At 34.6% G+C, this 18,418-nt stretch overlaps 3 protein-coding genes across 3 annotated transcripts; all 3 read left to right on the top strand.

Annotated features, from left to right (window-relative positions):
• The first annotated feature begins 1,546 nt into the window (after positions 1-1,546).
• LOC104096507 (uncharacterized) lies at positions 1,547-8,280 on the top strand. The gene is made up of 5 exons (XM_009602892.4): positions 1,547-1,926; positions 2,091-2,423; positions 3,250-3,329; positions 3,443-3,501; positions 7,566-8,280. Exons 2-5 carry the CDS (start codon positions 2,109-2,111, stop codon positions 7,868-7,870), a joined length of 759 nt encoding a protein of 252 aa, XP_009601187.1. The 5' UTR covers positions 1,547-1,926; positions 2,091-2,108; the 3' UTR covers positions 7,871-8,280.
• Positions 8,281-13,954: 5,674 nt separating this feature from the next.
• LOC138906732 (probable leucine-rich repeat receptor-like protein kinase At1g35710) lies at positions 13,955-15,294 on the top strand. The gene is made up of 3 exons (XM_070196242.1): positions 13,955-14,080; positions 14,228-14,533; positions 14,636-15,294. Exons 1-3 carry the CDS (start codon positions 14,002-14,004, stop codon positions 14,797-14,799), a joined length of 549 nt encoding a protein of 182 aa, XP_070052343.1. The 5' UTR covers positions 13,955-14,001; the 3' UTR covers positions 14,800-15,294.
• Positions 15,295-15,709: 415 nt separating this feature from the next.
• LOC104106213 (receptor kinase-like protein Xa21) lies at positions 15,710-17,933 on the top strand. The gene is made up of 2 exons (XM_033658715.2): positions 15,710-16,604; positions 17,164-17,933. The coding sequence occupies exons 1-2, from the start codon at positions 16,400-16,402 to the stop codon at positions 17,514-17,516; spliced, it is 558 nt and encodes a 185-aa protein (XP_033514606.1). The 5' UTR covers positions 15,710-16,399; the 3' UTR covers positions 17,517-17,933.
• Positions 17,934-18,418: the final 485 nt, after the last annotated feature.

The raw sequence follows: 18,418 nt of genomic DNA, 5'->3' as shown, positions 1-18,418 counted from the left end.
AGTCCAAGCTCAATTTTGGATATTTTAAATTCAAACACTGTGATTGATGGTTTTTCTAGAGCTATTTGGATTAGCGCCGATAAGCATTAGGTCTGAAAAAATACTTTTTAAGTGCTGAAATAATTTAATAAATAAGGTGTTTAGATACAAGTGTTGGAATTGATAATAAACTATTGCTCTATTTGATAAAAAAATATCGATAAGCACTTTTTTCCCTGAATAACCTTAGAACTATTTACACTTATAATGGCATAATTTCTTCAAAATTTTAGATTGCAGATCGATTCAAATACAAAGTATTCTATTTGTCATTTTATTTTAAATACAATTATGATTATATAAGATAATTTTTATGATAAATATAATTTATTTTATGATAAGCATATAATTATAAGTTATAATAATTAATAAATTGACAAAAGTTTCTCAGTAAAAAAATAAACCTAAATAAGATAAAATATTTGAAGAGAAATACTGTCTTCGTCACCACAACACTTTGAAACAAATACACCAAAAAATTAATATGTCCTCGTTTATTACATACAGTTCAAAGATCAATACACAATCATATAGATACAAATATGTAAAGGAATAGAGAATTTACTTACCTCAAATAGTCAATGAGAATTGCAGACTTAAAGAGGTGGCGAGGGGGAGGGGTAGGTTGAAAAAATACGTGAGCCAGTGAGTATTAATATAGGAGTTTTGTTTTGAAAAGGAATATTTTAGGGATAAAATAGTAAAATTTTTGATCAAACTTAAAGTGCTTATAAGCTAAAAATTCATAATCTGTGGGTGACCAGCTTATGTCTTTTGGCTTATTTTTGACTTATAAGCACTTTTAACTTTACCAAGCGCGTAGATAAGCCGAAAAATGCTTATAAACTAGTTTGACCAGCTTATAAGCTTAGCCAAACACCCTCTTAATCTGCCCACCGCCCAAATGGAATACTTTGGCGTGTATCAAAATAGAAAATTTGGGTCAGATTAATAAGCTTGCGAGCACTAAACAAACTTAATTGATGAACATAGTTTATGCGTCGCGACTTGTCGAGCATTTTATGAAAATTTTATACTTAAATTAGTTATATTAAATACCCTTGTAAATTGTAATATGAATTTCGAATACATATTCTGAATTTAAGATTAAATATTTACATCTATATATTGTTTAGTTGCTAAATTAGCGGCGCATAAAATATAATTATCATAAGATAAACTTAAATTATAAATAAAAGGATCTTCTTATGGAATTTGTAAAAGAAAAACAATATTTTTGTTGAAAATCTTTATTCATGCCGTTGATTAACTAAGAGAATAAATAAACAAAAAAAGGTCAAAAATACCCCTTACTGTCAAATATTATTTAAAGTTATCCTGTTATATTATAGTACTAATCTATCAAAAATATCCCTACCGCCTTTACTACTATTAAACAACCAAATATACCTGGTGATAACAAGGGCCACATGGCGGCCATTTAAGCCATTTGGTCAATTCAAGTTTTATTATTTCACTGACCCGACCCAGTAACCCGCTATGCGACCTAAAAAAAATATACCCGCTTAACACTTCAGTCTCATATCCTAGCGCCGCCGAAACAAGATCACGCATCGGTGACCGGCGAGCGATCACAGCAGAATCACTCCTTTGTGACTGACGAACCACGCGAAGGATTCACACATCGAAACTGAGACTGTCTTAGCGGTGAATCGCGGCAGCGCTGATGATGATGATTATTGTTTGAATGATGATGATTCTTATTCCATTTCTGGTGAGAAAAATCGAACTTGTGTAGTGGATTATTTGACTACGCCGGTACTGTAGATGCCATACTCAGCTTTGGTAGTTCTTTCAATCCTCAAAGAGAAGAAGCAGATTCAAATTTTAGAATAGAAATAAATAAGGGAAGCATATATCAATCAGGTACACTTTTCTATTCTACTTCGATTCTTCTCCACCTTACTCTTTCATTTCACCGATTCTTTCTTCTCATTTGGGTTGGGAAAATGTAGAAGCAGCTTATGTTTCTTCTATCTCTTAGTTTTGTTTGTGGCATAAGATGAGATGTTGATGTTGTAGATTTTCAGTGTTATTGCAGATAAACCATGATGCGCTCTTTGTCAAGTCGCGTATCAAAGAGAATACTCTCTTCTGTTATGCCTTGCTATGGAAATGCTTCTTCTTTCTTTATGGTCTCAAGACAACCATACAGAAGTTCAACTCTGCGACAGATAGTTTATAAGTCACAACGAAATGCTATTCCTTGTGATTTCTTGAAATGGGGTTCGCTTGGTTCCATTAGGACATCAAAATTTGCCTCTGGCTTCAGCCCGTTGAAGCCAAAGCCCTTGGACTCTATTATTGACATGGAGCGGGCGAAAAACAAATCAGCTGAAGAGCTTGCTGACGTTTGGGACGATGTAATCTTTCAACCTTTTTTTTAAAATTATTTTTATAGTTTTCAAATGCATTGTTGGCTTTCTTGAGATAGTTTTCAGCCTTGAGTTCTGATTGTGGACGAGATAGTTTTCAGCCTTGAGTTCTGATTGTGGACTGTTGTAAATTACATTAGTCATTCGATATGATGAACAATTCACAGCTAGACCAAGCTTTTCTCATAGAAATGAGCAGGTGAGCCTTTTCTCTTACTACACTAGAAATTTGAAGTCATCGAGGTTTACCTGATCATTATGATAAACTTGAAAAAGTGATTCAGGTAGCCAAAAATATATGTTGTCTGGTTTTCTAGTCTTACCCGTCTATGCTTGTGTTATGATTGCATTAAAATCTTCTTTAGATGACGGCTATTATTAGCATTTTATGCTGCAAATGGGATGAGGATTTGCAGGAGGGATTAGAAGACCCCCCAATTTTTTTGATCTTTGGTCTAAATGTACCCCACCGACAGATTTTCTTGTGATACTTAGTGTTCTTAAGCCAATCGATCCTATGATGTAATGCTTCAGAGATGCTTGGGTTGTGGATTGCCTTCTCATGTTTCCCTTAGGAAGCTACTCTTCCACCAGATTTCTGCCATTGAAGTATTTTTAGCTATGAGCATCCATGTACCTTTACATGTCTTTATTTTATTAAGTTGGATATACATTTTGATCACAGTCTGCAGTCTATGATACAACTTGCTGTTTGATTCAGTAACTTTTGCTTTCCTAACGTGTTAGTGATTGCTGGAATGATCCTTTTCTCTCTCCCTTTTTTCCCTTTTGTTGCATGTTTATGTCATCTCAGTATCACTTGGGAAGAGGTCATATTGCAGCATCAATGAAAGCTAAGTTATATAAGCTCTTTGAGCAAAGATCTGCAAGTTGGTAAATGTGCTGCTTCTTCTTATTCATTTGCTTTCTCGGGCGCTAATAAGTTGCTTTGTTTAATGCCACTTCCTTCCTTATCTTTGACATTTTACTTCTGTTTTCTTGTGTAGCCGATATTTTGTTATTCCGCTGTGGAGGGGAAGTGGTTACACAACCATGTTTGTGCAAGGTCAGACTCGTCTTGCTCCTTTTATCGTTTAACAATCTCTGTTGATATTCATTGTAAAACCTATCACCATGTTGTAGACACTATCCCTAAGAGTCTATCAACAAGCTATTCTAAGAGTTCCTCTTTCTCTAGTTCTAATGATATCACTGACGGGTGCTCAGTTTATTCTCAGAAAAGCAAAATGCCTTCCATCTTTTTTAGGTTTATTTTACAATGAACTTGTTATTTAGATATAATATTACGATTCAGAGTCAGATATATAGAGTTTCCTCAAATGGTCTCTCAACTTAATGGAATTACCTAGTAGTAAGGTCATTTATCTTTTTTTGTCCCAATAAAGCCACTCAAGCTCATACACATATCTTATAAAGTGACAAATGGCTGGAACACCACTTTAAAAGTGACTTGAAATGGTTTTAATATAAAACCACTTACCATCCATACCATAAATAATATTTAACAACAAAGCAGGGGCCCCACCTATTAAAGAAATATGTGGAATCTTTACAATTTCAACCCAATAGAACACCATCCCATAAACTCGAATACAACAACAAAATATGTCAAGTTAATATAGTTTAAAGTCTACTGATGTAACTTAAACAAATCTGTAGAATCTTCTTCTTTCTTTAGTCGATTTATTATACGTAATAAATACTACACTACTTGTTTTATATTGGATCTACTATGCATTGCGAATATCTGCTCATCGCCTGATTGTATAATACTTGTATCTTTCTTGTAATAATTTTCAAATATAAAAGAAAATAATGGTTAATTAGACTAAGTTCTCTGTAAAAGAAACCATCAAAGGCAAAGAGCAAGGCAATGCTGATGTACCTGAGAGGAGCTGAGTTTCAAGGTTACCTTGGTCTAAACTGCTGCAGAATTTGATACTTTGCATTTCAATCTAGTGACTAGTGCTTAGAAATTAGCATGTGACAATGAGTTCCTCGTTTCCAGATCAATTTTTCCAGGCACAGTTTACTACTAATGTCTGCAGGGGAACCAAAAGTGACGCATTGACTCTTGTCTTCTCAGAAAATTCATCCTCAATTTAACCTTGAAACAAATTTTTGAATCATGATCATATCCACATGCAAATGGTACACCCAGCTCAAACCGAGGAAAGTGGGACAAGAACAATCAGTGGTCCGTTGGACTGCTAATCCTATGCTAGAAATATTCAGTACTTGAGGAGAAATATTTGAGTAAAGATATAAGAAGATTCTACAGACTTGTTATAATTCAATTAGTAGGCTTTGAATTATATCAATTTGACATTTTTTTATTGTTGTATTCTGTTTTATGGGATGGTGTTATATTGAGTCGAAATTATAAAAAATTTACATACTTGTTTAATAAGTGGTGCCCCTGCTTTGTTATTATATATGGTATGGATCGTAAGCGATTTTATTTTCAAAAACCTTTCAAGTCACTTTTAAAGTAACTTGACTGATTTTATTGGGACAAAAAAAAAGATAGATGACTTTACTAGGTAATTTCATCAAGTTGAGTGTCCATTTGATGAATTGACTCCAGCTATATACGAAACATATAATATCTTTGTGGTCCACCATTCCCGTATTATCTGATGAAGGAGTCCGCAACTTTAGACTTGCTTCCCTTATGTAGGGGTTCGACACCAACATCCCTTGAGAGATCCTTTTCTCTAAAGTTGTTTGCGTAGTTCTTTACCGTCGACATCCTCTCCTTTTTTAGCTTTTTAATGTGAACGGTCGAGCATCACAAGTGTGGCCTAGTATCAAGGAAGTTGAAATAACCATGGATGACCAAGGTTGGAATCCTAATAGAGGTGAAAAACATTGGTGATTTCTTCCGGTCTTCCTATTCCTTGGTGGCAGAGTTACCTGATACCGATACTGGTGTCTGGTGGGAGGACACAAGTAGCCGGTGGAATAGTTGAGGTGTGCGCAAGCCAAACTAGACACTACCTTTATCCTAGAAAAAAATGAGAGAGAAAAAGCTACTGTTCGAATTTGTGCCTTGATATGCCTTGGATCAACATATTATCCTATTTGAAGTGATCATACTTTTGGCTTTTGCACAATGACTAGAAAAGATATCAAACTGTTTAACATTTACCAGTAATTCAACTGTCTTTAGACCAATCTTTTCCTCAAGCTGAGAATATAGTCTTTAATCCTCACTCAAGTTGATTATGTCTAATTTTCATCCCTAGATTGCTTTTATATCTTGTTATGGATTTTGATAACTTTCCCTCTCTACTTCCTTGGACGAAACTTCTCCGCTTGAGTTTTATATCTTACCATTTTGATCTGTTTTCTATTCCTTGGCTGGTTTACCCACGTATGGAATCCTTAGTCGTTTCTGAGGCTTCTTTGAAAGGTAAAATACCCCATGCTTTTTGAAGACTGCAGTTAATGATATGTTTGTTATTTTCTCAGTACTGCTAGTATGGAGTTCCGTACTCATTAGTACACTGATAGGAATCAAACTACATAAACAAGAATTACAGGGAAGCAAGTAAAGATTTAGAAGAAACACAACTTTAAGGCATAAACCAGAACATTCAATAACAATCAAATACCTTAATTAAGCAAATTAAAGTGTACCAATCCTATAAGAAACCTCAAGTTTAAAGAATCATGTTCTGATGTAAATTCTCTACTTTGTTGTATACTTCTTGTATGCGGGAGTTTTTTCTCCCTTTTGATTATTACAATTTACCTTATCAAAAAAAAAGAAACCTCAAGTTTAAGTGATCAACTTGAAAACCCGCTTGCAAGTTTTGTAGCAACAATTGGATACCGTCCAAACATTCTCAAAGTTGTCTAGCATCAAAATATGCTAAACCCTACTGTTCTAGGAAAGATAGTATTTATATTAGGTCTAATTATTACACAAATGATTTAATAGTCCCTAATTTGGCCTAAAAAGGAGATGGACCGAAATTGGAAAATCAGCCTGGTAGGCCTTCATTGCAATCCCGGTTTGGGACCCTGCGATTGCGTCTTCAGTGAATCAGCCTCCCAATCATCGCAGTCTGGGACTCCACAATAGCGGACTTATCAGGATTGACCCTTCTCGTGATCGCCGCGTGGAACCTCGTGATTGCAGTCTGGGACCCCGTGATCGCGGACTTCTCCAGGATTGACCCTTCTCGCCATTGAAGCTTGGAACCTCGTGATCACGCTTCCTTCATCTTGGGCCATCTTCGCGCAATCACGGCTGTCTTTTCTGCATAGAAACTGCAGCTATCAACTTCAGTTTTTGGCATCTTTGGGTGCTTTCTCCCTTTGATGATTGAACTTCGTCATCTCCTATGAGTTGTATGAAGTTGTTTAACTTTGTAGGTTTCCACCATCCCCCCTCCTCCATGGTTTCTATCCTCATTGCAAGAGTTTGTAAGTCTCTTAACTTCTTGGCTTGTGATCTTGTGAAGGGTCTTGAGACTTGTAAACCTTGGCTGCCATCACACACTCCGTTCAATTTTGGGTCCAACATATGTGGGGGAAATTTCTACTAAATATAAATTACCTATAAAAGTTAGAAGTAATCAAAAGTAAACAATATCGTTTCTCGCATAAATATACTTTAGAAAAGAAAAAGAAAAAGATGTAGTATCGTAGTGCTTGGACTGCACCTAGTTTCTAACCTTTATACCAGCTGAACATAAATGGTTCTGGTTGTACATGTAGTTAGCCAGCCATTCCTTTGGGCATCTGTACTGTGAATATCATAACTGTTCCTTCTTCAATTTTAAGCTGCACTTGTAGATCAACCCCTCCCACCTCCCCTCCCCATCCCAAAACTGAAGCAAAAAGTAGTTGTGAGGAGAAGATGAATTTCACAGAATATCTGTTCTCTCCAACTGAACCTGTGCTTTTCTGGTTAATCTGCATAAATCAAAATATTGTTTATGCTTAAAATTTGTTGGTCAATGTCCTGTGTGACATCAGCTTTAGCTCTGTGTATTCGATGCAACATCAAGAAAGGTGGGTTTATATGTTCCTTTAATTACATGAAATGCCCTATATCACTTGCAGTCATTGATTACCATTCATTGAATCTTCATGCAGTGCAGGCGCCACACATACTTATCACAGGCCTTGAAGATTACAAGGCCAGAGGAACTCAAGCTTCTCCATACTTCACAGTTTCTTACTACACCGAATTTGCTGAAAGCAAGGATCTGGTTCTTGTTCGAGGGGACATTGTCTTTACTAGCAAGCTCACCGACTCGGAGGCAAAATGGCTTTTGGACACTGCACAATCTTTTTACTTGAATGATGTCAGATACAAACTAGTGGAGCGTTTCAATAGAGAAACGAGGGAGTTTGAGTTCAAAGATGTTTTACAAACTTTGGAGATGCCTATATTGTGATTGGAACATCTGAAGTCGATCTTCTCTCATAAGAGAAATCCAAAGGTACGGAGTTTGGTCAAAATGGATCATTCAGAAATCAGCATCAAGTGAATTGATGTTCTCCTGCCATTCTGACAGGCAAGTGTCTGTCAAGCATAATGACTATTGCATTAGCAAACAATCTTTTCTAGTTTTGATTATTTCATTGAGGCAAAAGTCAAGTATCTTCATGGTGTTGTTTTTCTTTCTTTTCTATAGTAGCAATTATCTTTTTGGAAAAAAAGAAGAGAAAAGGGCTGATGGTAGCTGTGTTGTAGACTTGTAGTTCTTAAAGAAAACTTCCTAAATTCAGAGATTCTACAGAGGTACTAAAACATCATGGATCTTTTGAGACATCTGCAATAAATGTGATTTTAGGTCTGTCTCAACTTCTTCCAACACCTTGAATTACCATGGTTTCTCACCTGTAAACTTGTGCATTTCGAGATATACAATTATTATACATAAACAATGGCCAAACAGTCTTTGAGGCGTTTTCTTCCCTATGTGTGATATTGTACTTTCTGTTAGATGTGATTATTTCTAATCTTATATGACTAGACATGTATTTCTAACGCCGGAGATGCATGTTTTGTGATGAAATTACTTAAAGTGATATCATAAGAGCAATTGGAAGAGACGGAATTTTGACGAGGAAGGATCATACGGCAATCAGCAACAATGGAATTGGCAGTTCTTTTCGTCATTCCAAGGGCAAAACTGTGTCTATATAGTAGAATGATTGAATGGCATGTTATTAACAATCTTTTCTAGTTCTGATTCTTTCTTTTTTTTTTAACCAAAATTCGTGTTACATTGTAGTAATGTTGATGGTAGCTTTCTTGAAAATTGTCAAGAAACTTTCTAGTGTCCACAGAGATTTTGTTGCGCAATGGTAAAAGTTGATGCCGTGTACGTAAGATCCAATATGGCTAGCACCCTGCATATAGCGGTAGCTTAGTACACCGAACTGTTTTTTTTTTACTATAAAGATCTGTGAAATGGGAGACTCGATCAATGAATTTCATGATAAGCACAAACTTGGAAGGGAAGAACTACTGAATTGTGGTAGTAGACGTTTCCTTAACTCTTGTATCCCTCTTTTCTTTTGTCACACCAAAACAAGGGAAAGCGTTATCATTTTCCTTTCCTTCCCCCAATTAAAAAGTTGAACCTGAACTGGCGAACCAAAGCCACTTTTGTGAAACCATACGCCAAGGCTCTATGAGAGAAGAGTTAACTGGAGTACACCTGGAACGACAACGTGGAGCATAAAAAGAGAGTTCTGAAGATAAGACCGGGTTGACGGCTAAAACTTGTATTCCAGGTCAATAAAGACTACAAATAGGTTATTTGGATTAATTAATTAATTAATTTAATTTCATTGTAATAGAATAAAAATGTGACAGGGAAAGGTTCATTTTTAAAAAAAAGGGACAATTGGGGAGAATTTGAACCGTTGAAAACATTGGTACGAGTCATGAGGGGATTATGTATTTATGCCCAACTTATTTTATGATTTCTGAATATTTCAAAAGTCAAAAGAGGAATAGATATCTTGACTTGGAATGAACAGGCTAAAATGCAAACAGATAATTTCAAGGTTTATTTAGGTCATGATAGACTGACAAGAATTGTGTTAAGTATAACTTAATCATCAACTTAAAATTACTCTTCCATTTGTTTTAATTTTTTTAATCTTTAGGTGCACAATTGAGTTGCTAATAAATAATTTATATATAGTGTAGTGATTTCTTTTAGAATAAAGTAATCCTGTATTCAAAACCATGTGTTTATTTATATCGAAAAAATAAAAACATGTGGTTATCTTGTTCTTTTCCATCTTTTTGACTAAAGTCTCCTATAGCGTGATTTTAGCTAGGAATGTTAAGAACAAATTAAATCTTAAAGTCAGGCGAATTTCCTTCGAGTCTTCATGCTAAGAACGCTATACACATTTAAAAAGTTTAAAATCTTTCAAAAAGTTAATATTATTTCTTTTACGGTTAACCGGCAACTTTTTAAAAAGTTAAATTTATTTCTTGATGCAATTACACTTTTGTGTTTCTTTATCTGTTTCGTATGACGGAAATTAGTTTTAGGTTTTTTTTTTTTTTTTTCCATAAGTAAATTATTTTCTGATATTTGGCTACAAAAAAGTTTTTTCCTTAAAGGGAAAAAATCAAAGGAAAAAACTGACTTTCCTCGCTTATGGATGAAGGTCATTTTTTTAGGGGGATTTGCAGTCGTACCCTATATTTGTGTCATCTTTTAACATGTACCCTATTTTTTAAAATTATTGATTTGGTAGCCATCTCACAAAAAAACCGTAATAATATAACAATTACACCCCTGACAAAAGATATAAAATGATCTCCTCCTCTCCTCTTAGCAACTTTATAAAAAAATCAGAAACTTGTCCAGATTCATCTTCAAAATCACACTTGCATGAAGTTGTTTCACCTTGAAGCTAAAACTTCATGCTAATGTAGCATGAAATTATTTCATGTTGAAGCTAAAACTTCATGCTAAACATGTTGAAGTTATTTAGTTCATTTGCTAAAATTTCAGACTAAACATACTTAAGTTATTTAGTTCATTTCCTAAAACTTCACACTAAACATGCTTAAGTTATTTAATTCATTTGCCAAAACTTCAGACTAAACATGCTTAAGTTATACAGTTCATTTGCTAAAATTTTAGACTAAACATGCTTAAGTTATTTAGTTCATTTGCTTAAAATTTCAGACTAAATATGCTTTAGTTTTTTAGTTCATTTGCTAAAATTTCAGACTAAACATGCTTAAGTTTTTGTCTTGTAGTATGTAATTTTCTAATTAGTTTTTGGTAATACATGCTGAAATTATTTAGTTCATTTGCTAAAATTTCAGACAAAACATGCTGAAGTTATTTAGTTCATTTGCTAAAATTTCAGACTAAACATGCTTAAGTTTTTTAGTTCATTTGCTAAAATTTCAGACTAAACATGCTTAAGTTTTTGTCTTGCACTATGTAATTTTCTAAAGAGTTTTTGCTAATGCATGCTGAAGTTATTTAGTTCATATGATAATTCATACCAAAACATGCTGAAGTTTTGTAACGCAGTCTACAGTTTTGTCATGAGGTTTATCCGAAACTTCAGTCTAAACAAGCTGAAAGTTTTTAGTTTATTTATTAAAATTTCAGCCTAAACATGCTTAAGTTTTTGTCGTGCGGTTTGTCAATAGTCTTTCATTAAAGAAGGGCAAAATCGTCTTTTTAAAACGCTTTTAACAAAAAATGGGTACGGATGCAAACGGAAAAATAAAACGGGTATAAGTTAAAAAGGGACGACCAAATAGGGCGCCTCATGCAATTTTTACATTTTTTTACAACAGCCTTGATTTTTAATTTAATATTATTTGCTTCAACTAGTACTTAGATTTGCTAATATTATCAAAACAGTACTCGATTTGCTAGTATTATTACTAAACTCTAATGTATACTCTTCTTGGGAAATATTTTTCAATTCACCAATTAAATACTACCATTTTACCGGAAAGCAATTTCGATGTAAAATGACTTTTACATTAGGGGCCGTGCATAATTTGGTAAATACCGAATTACTGTATCGAAATCAAAATTTTTGGTATTTGGTATTCGATATTTTGGTATTCGATATCGTATCTGGTTTAAGTTTTTAAAAAATATGGTATTAGGTATGATATTTGGTATTTTAAAATGAAATACCGAAATTCCGATACCGTACCGAAATATATATTATATTACACAAAACACATATTATTAATTGTAACATAAATATAAAAAAAACTAAAATTTTACTTTCTTTTATTCTCTAAGTTCATCAATTAACTCTAAGCATGTAAGAAGACATTTCTAATGATCAAATTTATTCCTTTATGTGTAGTTTTCTCTTTCTAGGTTAATATTTATTGATTTTGGATAAAAATTTTGTCAACAAACGTTTTTAGTTTTGTACTTTTGAGTACTTTAATTAAGAATATTATAGTCTATGACTCTATGCACTTGTTAGTATTCAAACCGAATAAACCGAAGTTACCGAACCGAATAAACCGAAACCGAAATGAGAAAAACTGAACCATACCGAATTTAATTAGGTACGGTATTGGTATAGCATTTTAAGAAATCGAATACCGAAAATACCGAATCGAAATGTCTAAATATTGTACCGTACACCAACGAACACCCCTGTTTCACATACCAAATACCCTTTGTCTAAAAAGGTCTTTATACATTCTGTGCTTATAACGTAAAAGAAAAGATAATATTTTTTATTTTTATTTGACTACTATCCATCGGCCATGGCCGTGCATGTACAAATCACAAACCTCTTGGAACACTAATTTTAATGAAATTAACAACAACAACAACAAATCCAGTAAAATTTTACTAATAAGGTATGGGAAGGGTAGTATATACGTAGACCTTACCCCTACCCCGAAGGAGTAGAGAGGCTGTTTTCGAAAGACCCTCGGCTCAAAAAAGGACAAAAGGGCAAAAAAGAGACAATATTAGTATCACAACAACAATCATAATATAAATAGAAACACCATGAAATCCAGAAGAAGGATGCAAAGCAAAGGGAGACAATATTAGTATCACCACAACAATCATAAGAACAATAGGTACACCATAAAATCTACAACTAATTTTAATGAAGTTAAAAGTACTTTTTTCTTTAACCTGGTATATAACATTGTCATGAGAATTTTTTTTCTCTAACAATTTATAAAAATTGTACACCTAAAAATACTACAAAGTATATTTGCTTCGATCCAATTAACTATCACAATATGACTTCAATTCATATCGTTTATTTATTAAGAGAATGGTTGGTATCGTTTATGTTGACTTTTCTTACTGAAATGTTTATTATTATATTCATAAGAGTATAAGTAGGTCCCGTTTTACGTCACTAATTAGTGGAGTTGTTCAACTATTCAAGTTATAATAATCTGGTACTTTTGTGGATACGATATCTTTTTCGCAAAATAATAACTTCTTAATGTGGACACAAGTATTTTTCTTTTTCTCCAATCTCGTACTTTTGTGGATACGATATATTTTTCCCAAGATAACAACGTTTTAATGTGGACACAAATATTTTTCTTTTCCCCCAAAGGTTGACTATTTTAATAATAAAATCATAAAAATGTACAAGTAACAAGTAGCACAACTTTTGAAAGAAGACCAGCAAAAGGCTCTGCCATGATATATATATATAAACCAGAAAGAGTTTGAACTTGGAACGAACCAGGAAGCTAGCTTTCACATGCAAAAACTAAAACAAAAAATAAGATGAAATCTCATTGTGTAACGTTTCTATTTTCTCCATATAATTTAATTAGGCAGTATATATTCAAAACAAACGGCAAATACGAAACCGAGTAAGTGAAGCTGGCGTGTGTTGGGTTTGAGGAAGGGAGGGAATGTAAGACTCTTACTAACTAATACTCCTAATGTATTATAATTCACAAAAAAAGATACTCCTATTAAAGAAACTGTAGCATTGCTTTCAGCTACTACTCTTGTTTGGTTCATTGAAAAGACAAATTTAATTTATCAGTCGACCAATTATGGAAAGAACCAAAGGCATTCTTATGTTAGCTTTTGCAGTTGTGTTCTTTACTGCTTCTTTGGCTATTAATCCTAATGATGAAGCTGTTCTTCTTGCCTTCAAATCTCACATTTCTTCTGATCCTAATAACTTGTTACAAAGCAACCGGTCTGTTTCCGCCCCAGTTTGCAGCTGGATTGGCATTACTTGCAGCTCGCGCCACCATCGAGTCACTGCTTTAGACATTTCTAGCATGCAGCTTCGCGGTACCATTCCTCCACACCTCGGAAATCTCTCATTTCTTGTTTCCCTCGACATCAGTAACAGCAGTTTTCATGGAGATTTGCCAGAAGAGTTGTCTCATTTGCAAAGGTTGAAACTGATTGATGTTACACGAAATAACTTTAGTGGTCCCAGTCCATCAGTCTTAAGTTTGTTACCTAACCTTCGATTCCTCTACCTTTCGAGCAACCAATTTTCAGGGGAAATCCCATCTTCCTTTTCCAATCTAACAAAGCTTCAACAGTTAAGAATGCAGAGGAATTCTCTTCAAGGAAAGATCCCTCCTGAAATTGGCAACCTTCGGTACTTGACAATGTTAGACCTACAAGGTAATGTTTAAGTATATAATCATCTCATCTAAATACTTAAACTGTAAAAGAGTGCATATTTCTATTTACTTCTTGATTGATCTTTCTGATTGGCCATGTTGATGTGTGTGATCGCCTCATCTAAAAGTTTAATTATGTCTCCAATAGGTAACCGGTTTACTGGCTCTATACCACCATCAATCTTCAACATGACTTCCCTGAGACAACTCGCCATAATTCGCAATCGTCTTACTGGTAAACTTCCTGTAGATATTTGTAACAATCTCCCAAATCTTGAAGTGCTCTTTCTCTCGAGCAACATCCTAGATGGCCTAATCCCACCAAATTTAGAGAAATGCTCAAAGCTTAAAAATTTGACATTGTCTGGAAATCAGTTCACTGGAACTATACCAAGAAAACTTGGGAACTTAACTATGCTCACAATGTTGCATCTTGGAGAAAACCTTTTAGAAGGTATGAATAATCTTTCTGCTTTGTTTTTTTATTTTAAGATTTCTCAATAGCTAAGCAATGTCAGTTTGAGCTAATCTTTATGCATTTTACTCTAATTGCCAGGAGAAATACCAGTTGAGATCGGTAATCTACAAAACCTTCAATTGCTTGGGTTAAAAGCTACTAACTTAAGTGGTTCTATTCCTGCAAATATTTTCAACATTTCAGCATTGAAGATACTACCATATATGGAAATCAGATATCAGGTAGTTTACCTTCAGATTTAGGCCTTGGAACACCAAATCTTGAAGAAGTTTACCTTGGATCGAATGATCTCAGTGGAAGAATTGCTCCTACAATCTCAAATGCTTCAAGGCTAATTATTATAGACCTACCAAACAACAAATTTACAGGTCCAATTCCTAATTCACTTGGTACCTTAGAGTGTCTTGAAGGCCTATACTTGGGTGGTAACAACTTCATTAATGAGCCATCTTCTTCTGAGTTAAGCTTCCTTACATCCCTTGACTAATTGTAGATATTTAAGAGAAGTGGTCATTGAAGAGAATCCTTTGAATGGTTTTCTTCCAGCTTCTATTGGAAACTTTTCCGATTCTCTTCGGATGTTTATTACACGTAGAAGCAAACTGAAGGGCACCATCCCAGAAGAAGTTGGAAACCTAAGCGGCTTACGTGTGCTAGCTCTGTCTCATAATAACCTCATTGGTTCCATTCCTGAAAAGTTGAGAACAATGCAAAATCTTCAAGAATTTTACTTAGAAAATAACAGTCTAAGAGGAACAATACCTGATGATATCTGCAGTTTACAGAATCTTGGAGCTTTAAACTTGACTGCTAATCAAATTTCTGGTTCAGTTCCAGCTTGTTTAGGAAAAGTGTCTACTTTAAGATATCTTCATTTAGGTTTCAACAGATTGAGTTCCACCTTACCTGAAAGCCTGTGGAGTCTTCAAGATCTCTTAGAACTGAGTGCATCATCAAATCTATTAAGCAGGCGTATACCTCCTGAGATTGGTAATCTAAAAGTTGTGACACTAATTGATCTGTCCAAAAATGATCTTTCTGGTGATATTCCTAGTACTATAGGGGGTCTTGAAAAATTGATTAGTCTCTCAATGGCACATAATAAATTAGAAGGGCCTATTCCAAGTTCATTTGGTAAAATGGTAGGCTTGGAATTCTTGGATTTTTCTTACAACAATCTTACTAGTGAAATTCCAAAGTCACTTGAAGCACTCTCACACCTTAACTAAGTCAACATCTCTTTTAACAAGTTAAAAGGAGAAATTCCCTCTGGTGGTCATTTTGCAAATTTCACCGGTCAATCTTTCATGTCCAATGATGCACTCTGTGGTGATTCTCGCTTTAATGTGTCACCATGCCTCATCAAATCCACCATGAAATCAAGGAGAAAGAGAGTGCTCATAGGACTATTTATTCTACTAGGGATTGGATCAATGTTTCTAGCATTTGTCCTTAGATATATGCTGTTAAGATGGCAAAAGAAAAAGAAGAATTCAGATCAAACAGATGAGTCATGAACTTCAACAAGCAACTGAAGGATTCAGTGAGAGCAATTTGCTTGGTAACGGGAGTTTCAGCATGGTGTACAAAGGGATACTTAAAGATGGGAGTCTTTTGGCAGCAAAGGTAATCAATGTGCAATTGGAGTGAGCATTCAAGAGCTTTGACACAGAATGTGAGATACTACGCAACCTTCACCATAGAAATCTCACAAGAGTGATCACTAGTTGTTCCAACCCAGACTTCAAAGCCTTAGTATTGGAATACATGCCCAATGGAACACTTGATAAGTGACTATACTCTCATAACTTGTTCTTAGATATCTTGAATAGGCTAGATATTATGATAGATGTGGCATCGGCATTAGATTATCTCCACAATGGGTATCCAACACCTGTGGTGCATTGTGACTTGAAGCCAAGCAATGTCTTGCTAGATCAAGAAATGATTGGTCATGTGAGTGATTTTGGCATTGCAAAGTTGCTAGGTGCGGGGGAGACTTTTGTCGAAACAAGGACTATTGCAACCATTGGATACATTGCTCCAGGTAATAGAACCTTTCAAACTTGGTATGCTGTAGATTTTCCATTTCAAAATTATCTTCCATGGTAATAAGGAGTACTTTAGTTCATGAACTAGTTATGCCAAGATCATAATTATGGGTTGTCATGTGGTGAATAGTAATATAGGACAGAATAATAATGTAGTAATACAATAGTAATGCAGTAATTATTCTTAGGTGAACTATGATATGATTGTTATGCAGGGAGAGCCAATCGACTTTAAGGGTATTTTTGTATTCAGATACTTTTATCCAATTATTGCTGATACACATATTCCTATTCATGTTCTATCACACATAAAGAGATTACCATATATTAGCTATGCAAAGTTTAGTACTTGAAAAATTATTCTTAGTTTGTAATGTTTTATACTGAAAACCAAAATTGTATTAATAATGCAGATATTACATATTCAAGGTTTTATGTTGTGAAGAAGACATTGTATTAGTTAAATGAAATTTTATTCCGAGATTACTTTTTCTTTGCAACTACCAAATCTGTCCCCAGGAAACTTATCTAACAACATATCGCCCTGGATTGCAGAGTATGGACAGGATGGAATAGTATCCAAAAATTGTGATGTCTATAGTTTCGGCATCATGATGATGGAAACATTGACTAGGATGAGGCCAAGGGATGATATGTTTACAGGAGATTTGAGCCTAAGGTGTTGGATTAATGATTCTTTTCCTAGTGGAGTTGGTCAAGTTGTGGATGCCAATTTGTTGAGGCCAGAGGAAGGACATAATGAAGCAAAGACTCAATGTTTGTTGTCTATAATGGAATTAGCTTTGAGTTGCACTTTAGTGTCACCTGATGCAAGAGTTAACATGGAAGATGCTCTTTCGGCCCTCAGGAAGATAAGATTTCAGTTTGTCACTAGTTGTTTTACTTAAAAGAAAAGGTTCTTTTACTTCCTTTTTTGTCAGTTTTCCCATGCGAAGATAAGATTTTCGCATGATGTATGTTCTGTGATTCAGAGCTTGTAAAAAAATAAGCTATATGATTGATTACTTTAGTATTGCCAACTAAAAACTAAGGAGTTATACAAAACAAAGTAATAGACCTATGACTTGCCTTTCCTTTGATAGCTCAATGGAGTTGGTGAGGACTACAGAAGCCACAGGGATAAATGCATACAAAAAGCACTTAGAAACTAATACACTTAAGAAAACAGGTCTACAACTAAATGGAGCCTCATGTTTCTTTACAGCAACTGCTTTTCTCCAGACTAAGGATTTCTAAGCAGGACAAGACTTTAACTCTAAATCTTTCTCAGTCCACTCAGGTCGATATCTGTAATACCCAATGGAATGAGAATAAATATGTCCTAGGATGCCATTTCTGATCATTGTTTTTCTTTTTCACAAGGACCATTGTGATCATTGTTTTGCTAGTGAACTCACAGAGCTTATCATAGTCCATCAGAGAAATGTATTCAATTGTGGTTGAGAAGCCTACACAATGCTCTCAGGCTCTTAGAGCATCAGCCCAATTCCTCTTTACTATTGATAGCTCAATGGAGTTGGTGAGGACTACAGAAGCCACAGGGATAAATGCATACAAAAAGCACTTAGAAACTAATACACTTAGGAAAACAGGTCTACAACTAAATGGAGCCTCATGTTTCTTTACAGCAACTGCTTTTCTCCAGACTAAGGATTTCTAAGCAGGACAAGACTTTAACTCTAAATCTTTCTCAGTCCACTCAGGTCGATATCTGTAATACCCAATGGAATGAGAATAAATATGTCCTAGGATGCCATTTCTGATCATTGTTTTTCTTTTTCACAAGGAC

This window comes from Nicotiana tomentosiformis, chromosome 2 (genome assembly GCF_000390325.3).
Source record: "Nicotiana tomentosiformis chromosome 2, ASM39032v3, whole genome shotgun sequence".
Classification (NCBI taxonomy): Eukaryota; Viridiplantae; Streptophyta; class Magnoliopsida; order Solanales; family Solanaceae; genus Nicotiana; species Nicotiana tomentosiformis.
This window is presented reverse-complemented; position numbering and strand designations above follow the sequence as displayed.

Coding starts and splice junctions, on each gene's coding strand:
- LOC104096507 (XM_009602892.4), top strand. CDS start 2,109: ATGATGCGCTCTTTGTCAAGTCGCGTATCAAAGAGAATACTCTCTTCT. Junction 3,330..3,442: donor GAGCAAAGATCTGCAAGTTG/GTAAATGTGCTG, acceptor TTTCTTGTGTAG/CCGATATTTTGTTATTCCGC. Junction 3,502..7,565: donor CACAACCATGTTTGTGCAAG/GTCAGACTCGTC, acceptor ATCTTCATGCAG/TGCAGGCGCCACACATACTT.
- LOC104106213 (XM_033658715.2), top strand. CDS start 16,400: ATGATAGATGTGGCATCGGCATTAGATTATCTCCACAATGGGTATCCA. Junction 16,605..17,163: donor CATTGGATACATTGCTCCAG/GTAATAGAACCT, acceptor CCTGGATTGCAG/AGTATGGACAGGATGGAATA.
- LOC138906732 (XM_070196242.1), top strand. CDS start 14,002: ATGCAGAGGAATTCTCTTCAAGGAAAGATCCCTCCTGAAATTGGCAAC. Junction 14,081..14,227: donor GACAATGTTAGACCTACAAG/GTAATGTTTAAG, acceptor TGTCTCCAATAG/GTAACCGGTTTACTGGCTCT. Junction 14,534..14,635: donor TGGAGAAAACCTTTTAGAAG/GTATGAATAATC, acceptor TCTAATTGCCAG/GAGAAATACCAGTTGAGATC.